The sequence below is a fragment of the Thyridium curvatum genome (genome assembly GCF_004353045.1).
Source record: "Thyridium curvatum strain D216 chromosome Unknown NODE_17_length_530222_cov_84.051745, whole genome shotgun sequence".
Lineage (NCBI taxonomy): Eukaryota > Fungi > Ascomycota > Sordariomycetes > Thyridiales > Thyridiaceae > Thyridium > Thyridium curvatum.
Genome location: NW_022156772.1, coordinates 260,807 through 282,901, shown reverse-complemented (window position 1 = coordinate 282,901; position 22,095 = coordinate 260,807). Strand labels below are relative to the sequence as shown.

The following is a 22,095-nucleotide window of genomic DNA, read 5'->3' as shown; positions in this document are numbered from 1 at the left end:
CAACCTTAAGGTTACTGGGACCTCAAAACCACTCTGATCTTTGTCCAAGCAATGCTCTTTCCTCCAAAGAGCTTAGACCGCCTTGGAGAGCCGCCCAAGAACCAGGTGCTAGCCAATAGAATGGAAAGAAGAAGCTGGCTTTTCACCGGGAAAATTGAGTAAGGGACTGAATATCAAATAGCATCGCGTGGTCTACTTAGCGGTTGGATATGGTGCGATCTCGCCATGCACTTATAATATGGCGTTTACATCTCACTGCGGAGTCAAACTTCAAATCCCGGCGATGGCGTGCTCAGTGAATGCGGGACCCAGCAACCAAAACCATCCGCCACGGCCAAAAGACCACTATACCCGAGACCCAATGGAGTTATTGAATCCTGGCATATAAACGTGGTGGTTTCTTGAGACATGGTTCTCCCAAGATAAAGTGAAATGGGCTTAATGATTACTATACACACCACCCGCAACTTCCATGTGCAGTAATCACAGCACACAATGCCGTCCGCAATTACCCCACAGGCCGCACCATCGTTGAAGAGGTGGGAGCGGCCGGCAAAGACGACCGAGAAGCTCCCGTGGGCGGACATTGCTGTCATTGATATGAGCAGGTATGATCTGCCCGGCGGTAAGCAGGAGCTGGCTGAGGAACTGCGGCACGCTGTATGTGGATGTTTACTCAAGATCTCAGCTACGGTCATCATTGTTAACTCGCACATGCTATTGCAGGTGCATAAGACTGGTTTTTTCAGTTTAATCAACACCGGTTTCTCCCGTGAGGAGGTTGAGCGCCAGTATGACATCGGGCAAGGCTTCTTCAGCCTCCCCCTCGAGGACAAGAATCGAGAAGATAATCGCTGCGACTTTGCTGTGGGAAACTACTTTGGATACCGACCAGTAGGTGGATGGAAATGAGTGACTCAGACAAGCTCTTCGCTAACTGTAATTCGTCGCAGAACAACGACAAGAAGATGATGGGCACCAACGTCCTCAGCAACGTCGAATCAGTCAACATCCCAAAGTTCATCCCGCAATACGCCAACCAGCCGTTCCATCCTTTCTTCGAAACGTACAGGACAGAGATCGAAGACTTCTCAAGGGTAAGCACATGTACACAAAGGTATGCGCGATGTCTTTTTACTGACCACTCCCCGTTATCCAAACAGCGCTCTTCCGAACTCGCCGCCAAAGTCTTCACCCTCTTCGCCATCATCCTCGAGCTGCCCGAGGACTACTTCTCCTCGCGCCATGCCTACGACTCCCCGAGTGAGGACCACCTGCGCTACATGGTCTACCACCCGCGGCCCCTGGCCGACGACCTCAAGGTCGAGCGCACCTGGTCCCGCGCACACACGGACTTCGGCTCCCTGACGCTGCTGTGGAGCCAGGACGTCGCGGGCCTGCAGATCAAGACGGACGACGCGTCGTCGTCGTCGTCGGACCCGTGGCGCTACGTGCCGCCCGTCGACGGCGGCATCGTGTGCAACGTCGGCGACACGCTGCAGTTCTGGTCGGCGGGCTACCTGCGGTCGACGGTGCACCGCGTCGTGCGGCCGCCCGAGGACCAGGCGCACCTCTACCGGCAGGGCCTTTTCTACTTTGTGCGCCCGGGCGACGGCGTCGACATCAAGCCCGCCGCCGACTCGCCGCTGCTGCGGAGGCTGGGCCTGGTGACCGAGGCGGACGCGCGCGGGGAGCCGGTGACGGGCCTGCAGTACGTGCGGGAGCGGGTGAAGAACTACCACGACCATGACGACTATGCGGACAAGAGGGGGGCGACGTTCAAGGTGGGCAACCTGGAGATTGAGGACCAGGCTGCGTAGGTGAAGAACAATTGTATCGTGTTTCTGGGTTTCAAGGAAAGGACAAGCAAGTTCCTAGGGTTCTTCCATCCCTGCTCATCAACCACGGAGGCAAATTGCATTGAAATGAATCGAGTGAATTATCAAAAATATCTCGTCTTCTTTCACCAACCGAGCCACAACGCGACACCTTAAACCCATTCACGTCAGACGCCGCCTTTGATAATTACCTAGGTAGTCACAAAAGTCCAACCGAGACAACTACAAAACATAGCGGAACATGACCTTAAGAGAAGCAAGTGTCAGTAAAACCACCTCATGACCCGAAAAGACAGATAACGAGAAAGAACACTCACATTGTGCTTGTCCGTCACGTCCTCGAAGCCCTGCAGCTCGCTCTCCCTCTTCATGTCCGCCAGCTCCTCCTCGGACTTGCCCTCGAGGTCCCGGTCGCGGCGGCGGTTCTCGAGCACGTAGAGCAGGCGCAGGACCTGGTTCAGCACGAGGTTGAGCACGAAGCCGCACAGCATGGCGACGATGCCGCTGTGGTACGAGGGCGCCTGCGACGACTTGAAGAACTGGGGCCCCGCGATCTGGCCCACGCAGTAGCAGACGAAGACCCAGCCCGAGGCGACAGAGCGCTTGGTGCTGCCGGCGATGTTGGTCGAGAGCAGGCCGAGGATGACCATGAAGCCGACCGGGTAGCTGCCCAGGAGCCAGAGGCCGACGAGGCGGCCCCACTTGTTGTCTGTGTGCAGCTGGTTGATCAGGCAGGTGCCGATAATCTGGGAGGACTTTGTTAACATCTGTGTTTCATTTCTTATGTGACATTTGAGACGTGGGTGGGGGAGGGAGGTCGCTTACCGGAGGGATCATGCAGAGGGAGCCGATGTGCAGACGGGACTTCTTGATCTTGCTGGCGAGGAAACCAGCGGCGAGCTGCGCAATGAGCTGAATAGCAGACAGCGGCAGTTGCATGAGCGTGGTCTGGATAGGGTTGAAGCCCAGGCCGTTGACGAGCAGGGAGCCAAACGACAGGCCGCCGGACGCGATCGCGTTGACAAAGGAGATCAAGCCCAGGATAATAATCTTGGGATCGACGACTGCTTCGTAGACCTGCTCCTTAACGAACCGTCGGCTCTTGGTGCCCGTCTTGTTCTCGATCAGGCGCTGGATGGCGATGACCTTCTCCTCCTCGTTCAGCCACCGGACCTGGGCCGGGCCGTCGGGCACGAAGAGGTAGAAGACGACGCCCCAAATAACGGTGATGGCGCCGAGGATGAGATAGATGTACTTCCAAGGCGACAGGCTGCCGGTGATGTGCCCGATGCCGAAGGCGATCAGCGTGCCGACGAAGCTGCCGACTCCCAGGAAGGATATCCACAGCGCCGAGCGCGACGCCTGCTCCTGGCGCGTCCACCACATACCAGTCACCGCAACAAAGCCAGGCGAGATGGTAGCCTCGAAGACGCCCAGCAGGAAGCGCACAGTCGCGAGGCTGGCGAAGGAGGAACACGCGGCTGTACACATCAGGATCGCGCCCCAGAGGATGATGTTGATGCCCAGGAACTTGGCCACGGGAAACCGCTGCAGGATCGCCACTCCGGGATACTCAAACAGGAGGTAGCCGAAGTAGAAGATTGAGGCAGCCCATGAGTAGTCCTGGCCGACGAGGTGGTTGTCCTGGATGATGCCGTAGACGGACGAGTAGCCGAGCGAGGTCTTGTCGATGAACTGGAGGGCGTAGGTGGCGCAGAGGAAGGGCAGGATGTACATGTCGATCTTGCGCAGGATCTTTTTGGATGCGGCCTTGTCTGCCTCGCCATTCATGAGGGCGGCGGCGGCCAGGTCGCCCGTCTCGTCTTTGACGTCGAGTTTGGAGAAGTCGGGGTGGTGATCGTGTGCCGCCGCGACGGGCGCGATGCCGTCCCCGCCGCCACCACCCACCCGCTTCTCTTGATCGGCATTCGAGTCCTGGGTCATGTTGAGCTTCTGCTGCCTAGGGCTGACTGGGCCTGGAAGGGCAATGTGCGCTGCTGAAGGGCTTCAAGATGGGGAGGGAATCGAGCCACACAAGGCAGAAGCAGAGGCAGGCCTCGAGGGCGACGAGGCACAGCGGAATCGCAACTTTTTGTGCCCGATGCCTAGACCCTGGACATCGGAGGTCTTATCAGACAGACGTGGGCCAGTTTACTGAATAGCCCGTCGCATTCTTCGACTACTGACGGGCAGGGAATCGCTCGCGTGCTGCGCTGCCGCTACCAGTGCGACGGCGCCTGGGTACTTTTTCTCTGAAAAGATAAGACTAGTCAATTGGGGAGGATCTAAATGCTTATGTCGTCGCGACCCGAGAAGAGACCCAAGGATGGTAAAGTCCAAGATCGGGGAAAAGCAACCCTCCCCGACACTGTCGGTGTAAGTAATAGACTCCCAGCTAAGAAGCTGATCACCAAGACTAGGCAGTGGGATCACCCACTTGGGATGAGCCGATACATGAGAAATGGATCGAAATTTGAGCTCCTGGCCTCCGCAGGCCGGGTGCTAGTCAATTGATAGGTCAATGGCTGCACACCCACGAGTAATAACCATGCGGCACGACCAGTCAAACCTTGCCCGATTTCCGGGACGTTAGACCAAAGTTAGGCATAACGTCGGCCGAGTCCCCGAATGCGAAGTCGGAAAACAGCCCAGCTCCACCCTCATCCATCGCGTTTCCTCCGCTAAAAGATAAGAAACCCCACGTTAGTGTGTGTATTGTCGTGTGATGGTGCCTGGGTGAATCAGCTTCAGGTGTGCAGCAGCTTTGAAGCCGTCCTAGTGAAGTCAACAATAACCATCTGTCGCAATCTGTCGCGAAAGCTGCAAGATAGTGACGATGACGGAGGACCTCGAGCAGGACGGCTTTGTGATCATCTCGCATGAGGAGGCGGGCCGCCTGTCGGGAGAGAACCCGGTACCGGACTATTTGTCCGACATCAGCAATTATGTCGACAGCATCGGCGACGCGCTGTGGCCGGTCAACAAGAAGATCCACGACAACCCCGAGCTGAACTATGAGGAGTACATCGCCCATGAGGCCCTCACTTCGTTTATGGAGAAGAGGAAGGGCTGGAAGGTGACGAGGTCGGCATACGGCATGGACACGGCCTGGTACGCCGTCTATGACACCGGCAAGAAGGGGCCGGTCGTTTCCTTCAACGCCGAAATGGGTGTGTTTTCCGTCCTTGATCAAGTTTCGTGTCCTGGGTCTTGCTAACAAGGTGCCGTCGGTCAGATGCGCTCCCGGGCATCGGGCACGCATGCGGCCATAACCTCATCGCCTCGGCTTCGGTGGCCGGTGCTCTAGCAACTGTGGAGATGATGCGCCGGTTCAACATCAAAGGCAAAGTTGTCTTATTCGGCACGCCGGCCGAAGAAGGTTTGAACACCCCCGATCTGCCATGGCTGTGTTCCCGGAAACCAGCTGACGACCGATCCCAGGCGGCGGCGGCAAGATCCGAATGATCAAGGCGGGCGCATACCGCGAGCACAAGGTCGACCTCAACCTCATCTCGCACCCGGGCATCGTCGCGGACTGCGCGCTGACCCGCACGACCGCCTACACGCGCTTCAGCGCCGTCTACCACGGCCGCGAGACGCACGCCGCCGCGAACCCGTGGCTCGGCATCAACGCGCTCGACGCCATGGTCGCGGCGTACAACGGCTTCTCGATGCTGCGCCAGCAGACCATGCCCGGCGACATCATCCAGGGCCACATCACCGACGGCGGGCTCGCGCCCAACATCATCCACGCCCGCGCCGCCGGCGTCTTCGTCGTGCGCGCCAATCTGCAGTCGCGCCTCGACGTGCTGCGTGGGAAAGTGGACCGGTGCTTCGAGGCCGGCGCGCTGGCGACGGGGGCCCGGCTCGAGGTCGAGGAGGAGCAGGCCTACAAGGACCACGTGCCCAACCGGGTCCTGGGCAGGTCGTATGCCCGCTACTTCAACGCCCTGGATCCCCCGAGTCGCATCGCCGAGGACCAGGACGTCGATGAGATCCGGGGCAGGACCTCGGCTAGCAGCGACCAGGGAGACATCAGCTACGAGATGCCGAGTCTGAACCCTGGCTTCTCGATCCGCCCTGGCCCACAGGGGAACGGGCCGCACAGCCCGGACTTCACAGAGGCGTCGGGGACCAAGGATGCTTTTGAGAGGAGTTTGAGGGTTGGCAAGGCGCTTGCGGGAACGGCTATCGATGTGCTGACCCAGGAAGGTCTGTTGGCCGAGGTCAAGGAGCAGTGGAGGAGAGACATGGAGAAGGCGTCAGCTGGCGATGAAACGTATTAGCATGTATAATAATGGGTGAAATCGGACTCTGCATGTTTCAACTTCCGGAAGAGTGGTTTCCAGTCTTTGGGCAATTCGCACGAGTCCAACTCCATGGAACGGTATTAACGAGCGGTACTGTTCCACCAATTTGCGCTATGTTTCGCGACGTTCCTGTGCAATATTAAAGCGTCAGGGATGATCACTGGAGGTACTCCCCTTCTCGTTATCTGTGTTTGATTCTGTTGCCCTGTATGAGACTGTTGAGCATCAATAAGAACACAAAAGCAAATGCCACCATCAAGTGACGTGCCAGAATAAGACGCAAAGTCATGTCCGTAAGGAGTATTTGTGCTAGCAATAATCCGTGCTGCTAAACTACCTACCCATCACCAATTGCCCATGAAAAGAAAACCCAGGCGATACAAGCTCCTTGCTTGTAATATTCCCCAGCGCAAAGCTGACTGAAGACTCCGCAAAGAAAGAGATAGAGAGAACCCGATTGAGATATGCCCGAATGAACTCCAGTCGCCTGTATGAAAACCACTGGCCGTCCCAAATCCCGACATAGCAATGAAGCAACTCATGATCGTGGAGTGTTTGAGTTCGCAAGTCGCCGCCGCGAACAAAAGAAAAAAAAGAAAGATGGAAAATTGTGCATGGCTTACCACTACTGCGAGTCACAGTAGTGCCAGATGTCGGTACCTGGAGCCACGATGAGGTGGTGGAGCATGTCGTGCTCTTCAAGTGAGAAGAAAGCCGTGCCTTCGCCCCAGTGCGGCGGGGATTCATGCTGGTCGCATTGCTCGCCAGCCTTGCAAGCATCGCAGGACACCTTAGCCTTGAGACTCTTCATCTGATCCTCGGTCCATGGGAGAGCGTGCATATGATATAGACGCTTTGATCCGTGATCGTTGGGGTCCAAGGCCTTGACCGTGAACGTGTTCAAGTAGCCCTTCATCGACTGGCGGAAGGTGATGATAGTCAAGATATTGCAGTGGAGCGAGATGTCCTTGAAGCTCATGTAACCGCACGAGACTGGTTCGCTCGGCTTAGCCAGCTCGCAGACGCAGCCCTGGCAGTGATCCATGGCGTAGCTAATGCGCTGGTTGATGTCACTGAGGCGTTCTGTGACGCGGATGGTGTGGCGAGCATTGACCGCCACGGCGATGTCTGCAAAGTTCAGGAATAGCCTTCCTTTGTGGTCGATAAACGCGTCCTCGAGGACGGAAACCTTGTGGGGAGCCCGGCGAAAATCGAGACCGAGACCAGAAAGGAGCTCCAGCATGTCGTCGATGGAGGCACCACGAACCATGAGGCATCGCGTGGCTCCTTCCTCCTCGATGGCGTCGGTGACAAAGGTGTGGTCCGGGTATGCCGGAGTTCCGGTGAGAGTCACCTTCCACGGGTATGCGATGTCGGCGGCGCGTTTCGGGGTCGCCAACTCCTGGGCGGCACCTACGAAGTTGGAAGCATCATCTGCCGAAATAAACTTCACCATTGCAGTCATACCCTGTCCGAGAGCACGAGTGTCAGCTAGGATAGCCTTGTGCACACCCCCTCCGCGAACGCGCTGGAGAACATCGCGGAGCTGGTGTCCAGCAGGGATATTGGAGATTGTCACAGTCCGCAGATCGCTGCTGGGAACATCGAGAGCAGCTTCGTCGGGATAGCGGACTACGGCGTCAGGACGGTATTGGATACCGTACGTGAGAACGCCGGGAAGCTCCGGGAGAGGAGAGCGGTAACTCGTGCCATAATGCATCTCAATGCAACCCTCTCGAAGCTCCTCATCCTCGCTGATCCACTCTGTAGGTCGAACATCCGTGTCATCGACTTCACTAGGAACAGGGCTCTCAGTGGTCCCGACATGGTTGTATAGGCTCATCCCAAGTTCCAGCTCGAGTGCGCTGCAGTAGACGCGGCGGACTTCGTTCTGCGGGTAGTTCGAGTCCGATTCGAGAGATCCGGTAGGAATTGCCACATGGGACGGGCAAGGGGCGCCCGGGGTCACAGGAGCAGCATCAGAGATGCCAAGCTCTGCAATAGTGGTGGAGCTGCAAGCTGGGGATGAAAGCTCGTCAACCAGGACAAACGACGAAGCGGGTGATGAAGGCTCGTCATCCAGGACAAATGAAGCAGCCGGGGGGGAGTGGGCCTGAGTGTCAGGTAGCTCCTGAGCCGTCGAAGAAGGACTCGAGATGGAGTGGGCAGGGCTGGAGTCACACAGCAGGTCGTCATCGCCTCGCTCCTCAACGTGTACGAGGTCCTTGGTGTCATCGCTGACGTCGGTAGTACCTTCATCCTGGCGGCTCGTACGGAGGGCCGCAAGCTCCTCACGAAGAGATGCGTTCTCGTTCTCAAGAGTCTGTGACTTGTTCTCGAGAACTCTATTCTTCTCCCAAAGCTCACATTTCTCCCTGCAGAGGCGGCTTATTTCGACAAGTTGTTCATAAGATCGCTCCAGATTTTCATCATAGCGCTTCTGTATTCTGAACGCAAGACGAGGCTTGTCGGTTAAATCATCAAGTAGGTGCATTAGGAGATGACGGAAGTCCTTGGTGCCATGTCAGTATGTCCCTGGTATATCAGATATTGAAAGAACATTGATGGGACAAACCTGCGAAGCAGTTTGGAAAACCCGAGCCATGGTTACAAGGCCAAAGAGGTGATGTACTGATTTGTGAAGACGGGTACGTCAGGCTTGACTGAAGGATGAACGAAAAACCACCTTCTATTGGAAGCAGTGGTAAAGGAAGAAGAGATCTTGCTGATTTGATGAAGAAACACAAAACAGAAAGACAAAGATGAAGGGATAGAAGGGATAGGAGATGGGGGGAGGAGATGGAAGGAGGAGAAGAGGGGAGGAGAAGAGGGGAGGAGAAAAGGCTTTTGTAGTGAGAAGACCTCCTGTCTGCTAAGTGAATGAGAGAAGAGGGACAAGGTCGGTCTCCGGCCGGCCGCCGGGTAATTCAGTTAATGAGAGAGCAGACAATGAAAAAAAAAAACATGAGATGAACACATCAGATGAAAATGCACAGGTGGGTCTCAATTAACTTGAAAGTGAGAAGCCAAGAACAGTGAATGAGGCCGAAAGCTCCGACTGAATGCTCTTGGGGGACCTTGCTCACCTTCCGAGCAATTCAATCTCTTGTGCTGAGAATTGTTCTCCGATGTGTTCCCAATCTGACTGCTTAGTGGTGAGGAGGTCCAATTTCACTGTGAATTATTCATGTGATGACTTGCCCCCTGGAACCCTCCCTGGAACAAGGGGGATCTGACTCGGAGGAGAGATGTGATGAGGCTGTCCTATATTATGTCGACAACAGCTCAGTGAGGTTTAATGTGACTTGGCAGCTTGATGATCTGCGGTTAGACACACAGATGAAGGCTGATGATCTCAACCGATATCATACTTGTTAGGGAATTACTTGATTTCATTAATCGTTAGGGTATCGACCTATGTCTCGTGGATGCTCTCGACTCTCTCCTCGACTTTCTGCAGCAGCCGCTTTTCTACTTTATGTTTGGGCATCATCCAACCAGGCCATGCTTCCCGGGGATCAACAACGCCATTGCCATAAGGAACTGCCGGTCACTAATGTCGGCGGTCATGCAGGCGTCTACCTCTTGCCAAACATGGAAAACTGCCTCGCCAGATTGACTCCGAGACTAGTCCGGGGCGGAGGCGACGACACCGAAAGCGATGTCTTATCTTCGGTGACCTTGAACTCATCATCGTCCTGCGGCTCTTCGGTTCCATGAAGGGCGTCATTGGCGTCATGAACCCGACCCTCGCTGTCCGCACGACCTTCGTCCTCGCCTTCAAAAGCCTCCTGCACACTCGAGAACTTGCGGCTGCCCATCCAGGGGGACAGCGTTCTCTGCGCGCTCGGCCCCTTCTTCTTGCCAGACGGCTGCTGCTGCTGCTTCTTCTGCGGCGTCGAGGGCAGACTAGACCCTCCGGCCTCCTTCTTCTCCTTGCGCTTGAGGTACTTCCTGACCAAACTCCGCGAGATGTTCTCCTCGGGCTCCCACGTCGGGTTCTGGTCCGGCGGCCAGTCGCCGACCCACCGCACCTTGTAGTAGCGCACCATGCGGCCGTCCTCGAGCTCGAACCATTGGTCGCCTTCGAGGCGCTTAACCTCGTACGCCTGCTCTGCCTGGGCGGTGGTCTCGGCGGCGGCGGCTGACTGGTCCTGGAGCTTGCCTAGTGCTCCGAGGTCGGGCTTTGAGGAGGCTGGCGGGGCCGGCGAGGTCTTTGGCTTCTTCTGAGTGGGCGGTCTGGCCTGATCTTTCCGGTGCTCCGGCAATAGTCCTGTAGTACCGTTGGCCTGAACTGTGTCTTTACCGCGTGGCTTTGGTCCTGGCTTTTTCTTCTGCAGCATTGCTTTGGCTTCCTGTGTTTTTGCTGCTGATGGACAGGGCGCATGGCCATTCACAGCCGGGCCTGGCTTTGTACTCTGGTTCTTGGGCTTCATGCCCAAGAGCGGTGGCGAAATCCGGGTTTCTTTCCTGATGACTGCAGGTTCCGGCGGCGCAGATGTGGCTGTCTTCACTGGGCTAAGAGTGATCTGCTGAATGGGCGTGAAACTGCCAACATAGCTCGGAAGCGGCACCTGAGTCTCTTGTGTCAAGGGCGTCGGCACAAGATCGACGTCCATGTCCTCCTCAGAGTGTTCACTCCTCGACAGGCCGAATCCGCTCATCGCATCCGTCGCACCATCGGACAGCTCGCCCTGCAGCTGCTGTAGTATGGCCTGCTCGTCCTCATCCGTGACATCCTCCACTCCACCACCACCTGCCAGCACATCCCCCGCCTCCAGGAAATCCGCCAGGCGCCTCTTGCTCGGCGTCGACAGGGACGGGCCAGAGACCTTCTTGCGCACGACTCCTTGCTCCTCCTCCGTCTTCCGACCCGGCATTGGCGGGGGGCTGATCGGCCGCTCCACGTACGAGCCCCTTGGCGGGCGGCCCCGCGGCTTACGCGCGACCTCCCTCAGGGACGCGGCCTTGGCCTCGTCGACGGCGCTCTGCCACTCCTCCTCCTCGCGGCGCAGCGATTCCCTGTACTCCCAGTCCTCCATGACGCCCGGGGAGACGTACTCGAGCGCGCGGCAGCAGGGGATGAGTACGCGCGCCGCCGGCAGGTCGGGCCAGCCGATGATGTAGCATATCTTCTTCTGACCCAGCTTCCCGGGCAGGGAGGTCGCCGGGTCGATGACCTTGTCGACGATAAAGGCGTCGGAGTCGCGCGGCGGCAGGAGGGATATCGGTTGGGACTTGGGGCCGGAGCCCCGGACGTAGCGCCGGCGGAGGGGGATGTTGATCTCTATGCGCTCGCGCCGCCGCGGGGCGACGGCCGCAGGCACTGCCATCCTCTCGGAGGATCTCTCGGTGTTCGTATCTTCGTATTAAAAAGGTCGATTTATACTCGCAAGGCAAAGAGGTTATGGTACACCCGCCGCGTCAAGAAGGAGTCGCAGGACGCGCTCCGCGCAGAGCTGGCGGCGGGGTGTTGTGTGAATTAATTCCGCACCTGGCCACTTCTGGAGAGTTAACAAAATTAAGTCCAGAGCTGGACACGATGGAGGGGAAGCCCATGAATTAAGCTCATCACAAGAGAGATCATACCTGTTGAGTTGTTGGCCGGAACAACCGTGTGTCGCGAAGGAAGTTCGTGAGGACCAGGAGGGAGTGGTTTGAGGATTGGGAGATCAGCCTACCAAGTGGGCCTCGCCATCCATATAAATAGCCCAACAAAGACAACTAATTTTAATAGTATTAAGGTTTCTAACCCCTTTTAGAAGCCCTTTACATATGTTATTCTATTATTATAGTAGCTTAACATATTTTAAAGAGTTGCACTACTTATTTTAAAGTGTATATCTATGTTTAAATATTAAAACTAATATTTAATAGCTATCTTAGTAGAATTTTAATAGGGAAAACTGTATATTTCCTTGAATTGTTAAACAGAAAGTGTTAATCATAAATAATATGAGAAGGAATCCTAATTTTTAATCGCAAAAATATTGTTTGTATTTATGGTTTAAAGAATCTGTCTGGAGCGGGTTTTCAGGATTTTGACCTCCTAAGGATTTGGTGTCGATTCTAGCTCGCTAACTAGTGGGCTCAGCCCGCAGATTCCATTGTCGCTTTCGTAATAAGTGCACATGCCCGTTGACAGAGCCCGCCTCTGTCTTGAGTTTAGCAGAGGTCCCATTCATCCAGCACATTCTCCAAGCTGACATGAATTATTCGACTTCTCATTGTGACTCCTGTCCCTGATGATAGGCTATAGTACTTACTTGCAGAGGTGTCATCTACTGATATATCTGCAAGTTGTGTCCTTGGAACGGTGAAATGAAGACTCGATGTCTACATTAGCGGACCGAAACAATTGAAAACCAGTATCATAGGCTCAACTACTATAAGTCACTCTAGGACGAAAATTCTGGAGCACATGTCTGTTACGTTATGACACGACCTGGAAAATGGTGCAATGGGCCGAGAGCGGAGCCATGGGCTTGTTGCGAGGTTCATTGTGAGCTTCTCGGCATGCTGGTCATGTATCTGATTGGAACAACGGCCTAGGCTGTATCGGAGGTAGAGAATAGGACCAGGTGGTTAGAGACTGCACATATGTAGTTTTGGATAGTCGCGGGCCTTGCATTGCTCAATGGGTGCTTTGTGCGTTCCCGGCTTTATGCAACCTGGTTTACTTTCTTCTTGGTGGTATCTTCCTTCAGTGAGACAATGCGGTTCAGGATGACGCGGTCTGCTGTGCTTTCCGAATCCACAGCCTGGCCAAATGTGATAAGCGACCACTATCCCAAGCCAATAACACGGAGACTATATGGAGTCACTTACAAAATATGCAACTCTCATGCCCTGAAACCGGACGCTTTCGGGACCCAAGCTCTCTTCCGCCTTCTCACCGGCAGCCGCGGGCCAAGGTGCTCGCTTCCGCACTGTCTCGAATCCCGCCTCGACCAGAGCCAACGGGTACACCGTCTCGCTGTCGGTATCTATGTCGTTCATAAAGCCACCTTCAACAGCCGCAGGGTCGTCTGATTTGAATAAAGGTGAGTGAAGCCGGACTTCGACCTGGCGTGAGCCTTCAGGCACCCATTGAATGTGGGTTTTAGGCTTCTTGCTTTCCTTGTCCAGCCGAGCCCGGATCTCGGTAACCCTCCCCGTCGTTGCGTCCTTGGAAAAGGTCGTGGCCTTGACAGGATACGGGATCTGGAGCAGTCCAACCGTCTTCCCAGGGGCCAGGCGAAAGTAGTCCGGAGAATCCACCTCTCGAAAGTCCGACTGGTCGATGTACACCGTCCTGGTAATAGGCAGCTTGTGAATCCCCATAGTCGGATCCTTCGGAGAGAAGGGCAGGTCCACCTCTTGGGCTTCGAGCTCGTCTAGGTTGTCAATCACCAGTGGAACGGGATCCAGGACAAGCATGAGTCGCGGAACCGTAGTCTCAAGGTATCTTCGAACAGTTTGTTCGAAGCGTGGAATCTGAATCACGGTATTGGCCGTAGTAACTCCTAGCTCGTTGATAAACGCCAGGATGGCACCGTGTGGGACACCTCTTCGGCGGAGGGCAGAGAGCGTGTACAGGCGAGGATCATCCCAGCCGCGAACTACTTGCTCCTCTACAAGGCGGTTGAGGCCTCGCTTACTCATAATAGTACCGTTGATATTTAGACGACCTTGGAGGTTAGAACCACTATAAGAAGCACTACTGGCAGTATTACGGATCGGGTTGAAGTGCTTACCGTACTCGCGCTGCATGGGCTCATAGACACCCAAGCTTTTATTGAGCCACTCGTAACTCTCGCGAGAGAGAACGAACTCAGTTGTACAGAGACTGTGTGTTATGCCCTCAATACTGTCGCAAAGGCAGTGGGCAAAGTCATAAGTCGGGTAGATACACCACTCATCCTTGGTGCGATAGTGTGGTAGCCTATCCTTGGGTATACGGTACGCCGCGAGATCCCACATCTGCGGATTTCCGCTCTCGATATCCTGCTTCATCCGGAGAAATGCCGTCTGGGGCGCGTATTTCCCGTCACGCATATCTCTGAACTTGTGCAGGTTGGTGTCAACGTCTTGGTCTGCATGAGCACAGCGGTATCTCGGCCCCTCTTTGCCGTCTTGACCACCTCTCTGGAGCTTGATGTCGGCCTCTTGGCAGTGGCAGACATAAGCCTTTGACAAACGAATCAATGCCTCGGCATAATCGTAGAGCTTCTGAAAGTTGTCGCTGGAGTAGGTAATGGCACATGGTTCAAAGCCTAGAAAAAGTGGTCATGTCAGAACCACGATGTCCAAAGCTTCAAAATCTAGGAGGATTTTGAGCCTACCTAGCCAGCGGATCGTCTCTTCGATAGCCAGAAAGTATTCTTCTTTCTCCTTGTCAGGGTTCGTATCATCAAATCTTTGCCGCATGTCAGCAAGAGCACTTGGAACAAGTAGAGTTTGTTTACCGTAAGATCTGGCGTTTATCAGCACTACCAATCTACGGATGGGGTTCCAGTACCAACCGTCTTGCCGCCATGATACTTGGCAAAGCCAAAATTAACAGCAATGGCCTTTGCATGCCCCAGGTGCAGGAATCCATTGGGCTCTGGTGGAAAGCGGGTTAGCACCTGCTCAGACGGCCGGAGTCTGAAGACCTCGGCAAGAAAGCCTTGTTTGAACATGGCGTCAGGATCAAGCTGGGATGAATCGGCCTTGGCTTGCTGCTTCCTAGATGGTTGCTCTTCACCGGCACCGGCGCCGGTAGACGTTAAAGCCGTACTGGCGCGAGCTGCTGCGGCTGCTGCTGCTGCTGCCTTCTTGGCCCTCTTCTGCATCCGCTTCTTCAATTCGCCCTTAGAGACCATCTCTCCGGTTTCCTCATCAAGCTGAAGCTTGGCAGTACTTTGGGTGATGCCGTCCGCCATGATGACTAGTGTGGGAATCCTGTTTCGGTCGGTAGAACCAGTTGGTAAAAGTAAAGGACTGGATGGGATGCGAATATTTATGCGATATGTGAGTCATAATTTGAGGTAAACAACATGTTGGAGACAATTTATGCAGAAAGCCACCAGACATGGGGTAGCGGGGTTGAAACATGTCATTCGTGCCATCAGACAAATAACTCACTCCACGACCTCCAGTTTGTCTTTATTTCAATGAGTTCACTTCACAGTCCCGCCAACATTCACGGAAATGGGCAGGCCATAGTTAGGTAGTGCGTGAAGATGGCTTCAATAAGACCCTTGGTCAATCTCGCTGCGCTTAAGAATTTACAGAGGCCTGCAACAACGAGTACTATGAATTTGTCATGCAAAAGAGAATCCTCTAATGCCTTAAAAGTAGTCGATAACTGTTATGCCCTCAGCCGATTTGGCAAGATGTGATAGGCACTGGGTACGAGGATTAAAGTTGCCGAGGGGAAACTCCACGTAAGACCTTTGACTGTAAAATTGTTCATTCCTACTCAGGGTCCTCAATCAGTGATTGGGAAATCATGGAAAGAATTGCCACATTACACAAGAGTGCTGCGGCGAGAGCTGCAAATTCCCCGAATATGAAATGTGAAACCACTCGCTCCTTCGATTATCTCCTGATCGGAGAGAACGCCCAACTCATGAAAAAAGACCAAGTCCGTAAAATACCACTCATGCTGGTCCTGCAACCCTTGAGATGTTCTCAATACCCAACCTCTTAAAGACATCCTCAAACTTGGCGTGGTCTGCCGCATGCTGCATTCGATGGCACCACGTCACCTCCTTCATACCGTTCTTGCCTGCTGCTGCAGGTTCGAATAGCAGCTCACCGCCGTTCTGGCTCGGATCGCCGGCCTTGTGGACCTTGTGCGGCATCCAGATGACCTGCGACATGGCCTTGAGGAAGCCCTGGAGGACGTTCCCGTTATAGTAGTCAGACCCTTTGGAACCCATGCTACGCGGCAGCTGGAACGCTTCGTACAGCTTGAGATTCGAATCTGCGTAGACAGGGAAGGGACAGTTTGCCTCCCGCTTCCAATGGTCGATCAGCTGGTAACCGCCGTTGCCGATGACGACAATGGACGTCTTGACGGGCAGGCTACTGAGGAGTTCCGGAGTGACCGTACCAACAAGCTTTTGCATATAGGTTTGGCACGCCTGTTTATCTTGATCAGCGCCTCATGTCGCCACCATCGAGGGTAGGGCGTGCGTGAGATGTAATGCGAGGAGAAATTGCTTACGGGGCAGAACCAATGTCGGATGAACATGACGAGCACCCGAGGTGAGGCATTCACAATGTCCTTGAAGGGAACTTGTTTGCCTTCCCGGTCGAGGACAGTGAGGTCCCATGCGGCGCTCAGCGTCTCGGCCGTTGGGACAGCATTGGGATCGACTCCAGGGGCCACCGGGGCAGCTTGCGACCCGCCAGCCTCGCACGCAGCTGGGGTCGTCATGATAACGGGATAGTGGCCGTGCGACAACTTGTGACGGCGCGAATGAAAGCCTTAAAATGAGTGGCGATGTTCGGAGAACGCGCGACGTGTGATCGAATGAGGATCAAGGCACGTTTACGTGGGAAGTTTCGATTTCAATGCGATGGATGGCTGGAAGCGCGAGTGCGAGCTCCTTCCATGCCCCCTGTCTCGTCAATTGGCAGCGGGCGCCCAACTAATAAGAGCAAGTGCTGACATCCGTCTCAAGCAACTTCTTGGCGGCCTGGGCTGGATCTAAGAACTCTCTACATGCGTTTATTTGGAGGCTTGAAGACCATCTGAAAGTCTGTTTACTTCACAAATTGGATAGCATTGTGTAGAAAATTTGAAGTGCCTTTCCACGGGAAAAACAAGTCGAGAGAGATACATCCATCAAGTAACTACTGCCTCCGATGTTGCTCGGCGCCTGAGGCTGCCACTGCCATATCTCCACGCCAGCTGGCAGCCCAATCGGCTCCACCTCGGGACAAAACTTGGGTAGGCCTGGTATGTCACAGCTCAGAAGCATCAAACCATGATGGACCAAGCTTGAGCTCTGACGAACCCGGGCCATCTTCGACATCACACTCTCTTGCTTCTCCACGAGCAGCGCCAATCCCCCGAGACGCATCACAGAGCATAATAGGGTGCTCTGATTGATACGAGCGAACAGCATCTCGTCAACCAATACCCGCCGCGACTTTCCATTCCCACCGCAGCAAGGCCAGACCACACGATCAGCCCTGTCGCCATGCTCACCTCGACGACGACAACCATGTTCCGCCCTAGCGTCGCCCGCTCCTGCGGCCTGCAGCCTCTGCTCCGCCGCTCTACCCCGACGGCCTGCCCTTACTCGACCTTCCGCCCTTCCTCCCTCGGCCTCCGCCAGAGCCCGTGGCAGCAGAAGCAGACGCCCTGCATCAAGCCCGTCCGCAGCAGCACCACGACCACGACCGTCGTCCCCCGGCGCCACGCCTCCACCACCTCGGCCGCCCAGCAGGACGCCGAAGCCGCGGCCGCCGCGTCGGCCCAGGCCCGCGCCAGCCACCCGGACCTGCCGCCGCTGGACTGGAACACCTTCTTCCAGCTGCGCAAGACGCGGCGGCGCTGGCAGCTCGCCTTCAGCTTCGCAACCTGCGCCACGGGCGGCACCGTCGGCGCCCTGTTCCTCAGCACCGGCGCTGCCGACGCCATGGTCAACCAGATCCCGCTCGACCCGTTCGTCACGCTGGGCCTCATGACCTTTGGCTTCGCCGCGCTCGGCTGGCTCGCCGGCCCCAGCATGGGCAGCGTGGTGTTCTACGCGCTCAACAGCAAGTACAGGGCGCAGATGACCTTGGTAAGTTGGCCATGGACCGGATGGGGTTGTTTGGGGAGTCTATGCTGACAATTGTCTGCAGAAGGAGACGCAGTTCTTTGCGCGGATCAAGAAGAACAGGGTTGATCCCTCAGCCTCGTCGGCTGGTAATCCAGGTGAGCAACATGTGCCTCCTTTGTGATACGCTCGATCATATCGCTGATCATTCATCGTAGTGCCCGATTTCTACGGCGAGAAGATCTCAAGTGTGGCTGGCTACCGCCAGTGGCTGAAGGATCAGCGGGCCTTCAACAAGAAGAGGACAACTTTCGTATAATGGTCTCGTTTCGAGGTTTTTGCTATAGGAGGGAAGAGCACACCATGAAGCTGCAGCGCCGGTCAGGTCTGACTGTCGGCATTGCACATACAGAGTCATCACTCGAATTCTTTTTGGAAAAAGCTCGTAGTCATTAGTCGTACATCGGCAAGGACTCTGAAACAACAGTCTCTGCTTTACTGCTTTTTCCCGGCGTTTCGAGACTCGCCATCACCAAACTTGTATCAACAGAGTCCTGGGAGATATCGGAACATCTGGCACGAACAATACAAACTCCCCTTGTCGAAGCTCTTTGTCAGTTGCTGTCCAATGTGAGATGTTATGCCTGTTCACATAAATGGCAGGGTGTTGTCAACATCCCTCTTCCAGGCCCTCATCCCTCCCCTGATATCACCCACGAACCGCTTTCCATTTCGATCTAAACCCATCTCTTTCAGTTGCTTAGTCACAAGCTGAGAGTCATTGCCCACCCTGCACACAACGTAGATGGGCGCGTCGTCAGGCAGATCTCCTGGAATCCACTCCGGCCGCGGGACCTCCGTCTGCTTCTCCTGCCCACCGCCGCCATAGGACTGCATCTTGGAGAACGGCACATTGATCGCCCCGCTGATGCTAGCAATATCAAAGTGCTCCTTCTCCCGCACGTCGAGCAGCAGGTGTCTCTTCCCGTCCTGCGTCCTAGCCTGATACTCCCGCGGCCCGACCCTCTCACCGTCCGCCAAGACGTCGACAGGGGCCGCGGCACCCCCGCAGAAGGCAACGTAGTCCAGCGACCCGGAGGCCAGCGTCTCGAGCGTCAGCGTCGAGCCCTCCCCGCAGGCAAAGCAGTCCTTCCGCCGGCCGCGCATGCGCACGCTGCGGAATGTGGCCGGCGACTGCCCGCCGGCCGACAGGAGCAACAGCGTCGGCTGCTGCTGCTGCTGGTGCTGTCCTGAGCCTCCCTCTGCATCGGCGGGCCGGTGCCTCCCCGCCGCGATGATGCGGATCGCCTCGAGTGCCTGCAGCACACCCATGACGCCCACGACGGGGCCCAGGATCCCGCCCTCGCCGCAGCTCGTCACGGCGTCGGGCGGCGGCGGGCGCGGGAACACGCACCTGTAACAGGGTGGGCCTGGTGGTGGTGGCGGGCCGCCGTCGGCAGGGGGAGCGGCGACGACGCCCTGTGCTGTAGGGGGGCAGTTGAGCACGATGAGCTGGCCGTCGGTGCGCAGGGCCGAGGCCGAGACGAGGGGCTTGCCGAGCAGGACGCAGGCGTCGGAGACGAGGTACCGGCTCGTCGGGTGGTCCGTGCAGTCGAGCACGAGGTCGTAACGGGAGACGATGGAGGCGGCGTTGTTCGGGGTCAGGTGCGTGTTGTGGGCGCGGTAGGTGGGTAAGGGGTTGAGGCTTGGTGCGGAATGGTTAGTTCCTCAGGAAGCTGAGATTGAAAAGAGGAGAACATAGAGAAGGGAGAGAGCGACGGGGGCTAAAAGGAGATGAAGGTGTTTCATACCCTCTTGCGTAGGCGATGAGGCTGTCGACCTTGGACATGCCGACGTGGGCGGTCGAGTGTGCGATCTGGCGGTGCAAGTTGGACGCCTCGACGACATCGCTGTCGACGACGCCTAGGGTCCCGACTCCGGCGCCGGCCAGGTAGGCTGCGGCCGGGCAGCCGAGGCCGCCGGCCCCGACGATTAGGACGGCGGACTGCTTGAGATTGAGTTGGCCTGTGGGGGATTGGTCAGCGTTCCGTGGCGTTGGTACGAGACTGAACCGACACACCTTGAATACCGATGCTCGGCAGGATGAGCTGCCTGCCATATCTATCATATTCATCTGCTTGCAGCGGCCATTTCCATGGAACCTCCTCACCATCGGGAGCCGATGTTGGTGGGGCAGCTTCCCGGCTCTCAAGCTCGGCGAGCTGCGACTTGAGGACTGCGAGCTCATTCTCAAGCCTTTTTATTTGAAGCTTGAGCTCCTCAGCACTCCTGGCTGCTGTCTCCATGGCTTGATGGTGAGCTTTACCTTGGAAAGGAACTTGGAGGTTGAAGATGGATGTTAGTCATCGAGGTTCAGCACTGGATGCTCCACTGAACTTGTTCATCTCACTAACACAAGCCTCGCCCATAGAGGAGGATTGAGGGTTCAAAGACAACACTTTCTTCACCTGAATTAATAATTGAAAGCATTCGCTGAATATATAGATCCACGTGATTCGATTTCTCAACAGGTTTCCCTTTCATAATTCATAATTGTACACTTACATGCGCTGCTCACCGCCTGCTTCAAAGCCCTGGAGTGTGCACACCGCCCGTGATCCCGGCTATCGATAAGCTCCCCAAAAGTACGGCAGAAAAAAAAGTTGACCTCCACACCACCCCACCACTTGCTCCTCCCCTTGGCACATCATCACCGCCGCCAATCTCACATCCTCGACTTGCAACCTAAACCCTCCCCTTCAAGCAACATCTCCAAGCCCAACCCATCATGGCATGTCTTCTCCCCCTTGACCCAATCGCAAACCCAGCCAAAACTAACCCTCAGAAACAAAGGCCCCCGTCGCACCACAATCCCAGCACAAGAAGCGCACCCCGCTCCGCGCCCGCGTGCTCGCCAAGCTCGCCGACCCGACCCTGCCGCGCAAGACGCACCGCGAGTCCGCGAACGTCTCGGACGCCTTCATCAACTCGAAGCGCGACAGGCGCCAGATCAAGCACTCGTCCTTCGTCTCGCGCATCCAAAAGTCCCACCCTTCCTCCTCCTCCGGCCAGACGAAGCGCAGGAGGCCCAGCAAGAAGCTCGTCGCCACGCTCGAGAGCCTCGCCGACGCGCTGCCCGAGCTCGACGAGGGGAGCGAGCAGGCGGCCGCCGCGATGCGGGACGGCAAGGTGCGGCACAAGAGCCTCAAGAGCCGGCCCGGGGCGCTCAAGAGGAAAGAGCGGGTCGTCAAGGGCGAGATGGCGAGGTTCGGGGCCAGCCTCGCGCAGTTGGCCGCGACAAAGGAGGAACCTAGTGCTGCAGTGGCTACGGCCGCGGCTCCAGGCGCAGCTGGAGATAGCAACACGGCGCCTCAGCCGCAGCCGCAGATGGTCACGTCGAACAGGTGGGCGGCGCTGAGGGGTTTCATCTCTGCGACCATGGAGCAGAACCCTGCATTCACGAACAAGCCTTGAGCATGATGGGAGGAGAAGTCAGATAGTCGAATTTATGATACCCAGGTCTATGAAGAGAATGCAGTCTTTGCCGCAAGACCGTGACAAGAGCGGGCTCGACCTGACACGAGGCCAGCCGCGGCAAGTCTGTGGGTCATTGACCTTGTACATACCGCAATATATCACGAATGGAATGTCCAAATGCATGAAGTACACAAGAAGAAGGTCGAAAATGCAGAGAAAAGAGATCATCACAATCAGTCCTTGCGGTCTCGAATCATCTTATTGATCAGCAAAATGTCTTCCATCAAACATGACAGGTTCAGCAGAACATCCTGCATCCACTGCCTAGAAGACAAAGTAATGAGGCGAAAAAAGCGGTCATGCCACTGCTTCACTGACGGTCCGTTGATATCAATCATAAAAAAATCCTCCTCTCATCCGCAGAATCGTCTCTAAATCGACGAAACGACCTTCCCTGTCCTCCCTTTCCTATCCTTTCTTGCCCTTCCCTGAGAACTCAAAACCGCATTTACATCGTGTCTCATGCCCTCCCTGTCCAAACAAGTCGCCTTGCTCTTCGCTGTGCGCTTCCGAACGCCTCCGGGTGAAAAAGTGCGGGAAAAATCAAAATCAGAAACCAAAACCGGTGATCAAAGGCCTCGTCGCAACGCCGTTGCTCTCTTGTAAAACAATCAGACAAGAAGAGAAGAAAAAAGCAGCCTCAGTGGGGTGCCGACTCCCTCTATGTCC

The 22,095-nt window shown here is 55.8% G+C and overlaps 10 protein-coding genes across 10 annotated transcripts; 4 read left to right on the top strand and 6 right to left on the bottom strand.

Annotated features, from left to right (window-relative positions):
• Positions 1-495: 495 nt before the first annotated feature.
• Positions 496-1,820, top strand: E0L32_003807 (uncharacterized protein; the record flags this gene model as incomplete). Its single annotated transcript, XM_031138148.1, has 4 exons — positions 496-660; positions 727-894; positions 954-1,097; positions 1,164-1,820. 4 exons carry the CDS (start codon positions 496-498, stop codon positions 1,818-1,820), a joined length of 1,134 nt encoding a protein of 377 aa, XP_030998224.1.
• Positions 1,821-2,060: 240 nt separating this feature from the next.
• Positions 2,061-3,782, bottom strand: E0L32_003806 (uncharacterized protein; the record flags this gene model as incomplete). The annotated part of the gene is made up of 3 exons (XM_031138147.1): positions 2,061-2,084; positions 2,156-2,605; positions 2,664-3,782. 3 exons carry the CDS (start codon positions 3,780-3,782, stop codon positions 2,061-2,063), a joined length of 1,593 nt encoding a protein of 530 aa, XP_030998223.1.
• Positions 3,783-4,674: 892 nt separating this feature from the next.
• Positions 4,675-6,124, top strand: E0L32_003805 (uncharacterized protein; the record flags this gene model as incomplete). Its single annotated transcript, XM_031138146.1, has 3 exons — positions 4,675-5,008; positions 5,074-5,217; positions 5,280-6,124. 3 exons carry the CDS (start codon positions 4,675-4,677, stop codon positions 6,122-6,124), a joined length of 1,323 nt encoding a protein of 440 aa, XP_030998222.1.
• Positions 6,125-6,773: 649 nt separating this feature from the next.
• On the bottom strand, positions 6,774-8,642 carry E0L32_003804 (uncharacterized protein; the record flags this gene model as incomplete). Its single annotated transcript, XM_031138145.1, has 1 exon — positions 6,774-8,642. The coding sequence occupies one exon, from the start codon at positions 8,640-8,642 to the stop codon at positions 6,774-6,776; it is 1,869 nt and encodes a 622-aa protein (XP_030998221.1).
• A 1,084-nt stretch (positions 8,643-9,726) lies between these two features.
• On the bottom strand, positions 9,727-11,481 carry E0L32_003803 (uncharacterized protein; the record flags this gene model as incomplete). Its single annotated transcript, XM_031138144.1, has 1 exon — positions 9,727-11,481. The coding sequence occupies one exon, from the start codon at positions 11,479-11,481 to the stop codon at positions 9,727-9,729; it is 1,755 nt and encodes a 584-aa protein (XP_030998220.1).
• A 1,329-nt stretch (positions 11,482-12,810) lies between these two features.
• On the bottom strand, positions 12,811-15,054 carry E0L32_003802 (uncharacterized protein; the record flags this gene model as incomplete). Its single annotated transcript, XM_031138143.1, has 4 exons — positions 12,811-12,933; positions 12,977-14,403; positions 14,473-14,570; positions 14,624-15,054. 4 exons carry the CDS (start codon positions 15,052-15,054, stop codon positions 12,811-12,813), a joined length of 2,079 nt encoding a protein of 692 aa, XP_030998219.1.
• Positions 15,055-15,774: 720 nt separating this feature from the next.
• Positions 15,775-16,556, bottom strand: E0L32_003801 (uncharacterized protein; the record flags this gene model as incomplete). The annotated part of the gene is made up of 2 exons (XM_031138142.1): positions 15,775-16,260; positions 16,344-16,556. 2 exons carry the CDS (start codon positions 16,554-16,556, stop codon positions 15,775-15,777), a joined length of 699 nt encoding a protein of 232 aa, XP_030998218.1.
• Positions 16,557-17,325: 769 nt separating this feature from the next.
• On the top strand, positions 17,326-18,208 carry E0L32_003800 (uncharacterized protein; the record flags this gene model as incomplete). Its single annotated transcript, XM_031138141.1, has 3 exons — positions 17,326-17,913; positions 17,975-18,047; positions 18,108-18,208. 3 exons carry the CDS (start codon positions 17,326-17,328, stop codon positions 18,206-18,208), a joined length of 762 nt encoding a protein of 253 aa, XP_030998217.1.
• A 329-nt stretch (positions 18,209-18,537) lies between these two features.
• On the bottom strand, positions 18,538-20,195 carry E0L32_003799 (uncharacterized protein; the record flags this gene model as incomplete). The annotated part of the gene is made up of 3 exons (XM_031138139.1): positions 18,538-19,594; positions 19,701-19,914; positions 19,970-20,195. 3 exons carry the CDS (start codon positions 20,193-20,195, stop codon positions 18,538-18,540), a joined length of 1,497 nt encoding a protein of 498 aa, XP_030998216.1.
• Positions 20,196-20,454: 259 nt separating this feature from the next.
• E0L32_003798 (uncharacterized protein) lies at positions 20,455-21,363 on the top strand (the record flags this gene model as incomplete). The annotated part of the gene is made up of 2 exons (XM_031138138.1): positions 20,455-20,488; positions 20,735-21,363. The coding sequence occupies 2 exons, from the start codon at positions 20,455-20,457 to the stop codon at positions 21,361-21,363; spliced, it is 663 nt and encodes a 220-aa protein (XP_030998215.1).
• Between the last annotated feature and the right edge of the window lie 732 nt (positions 21,364-22,095).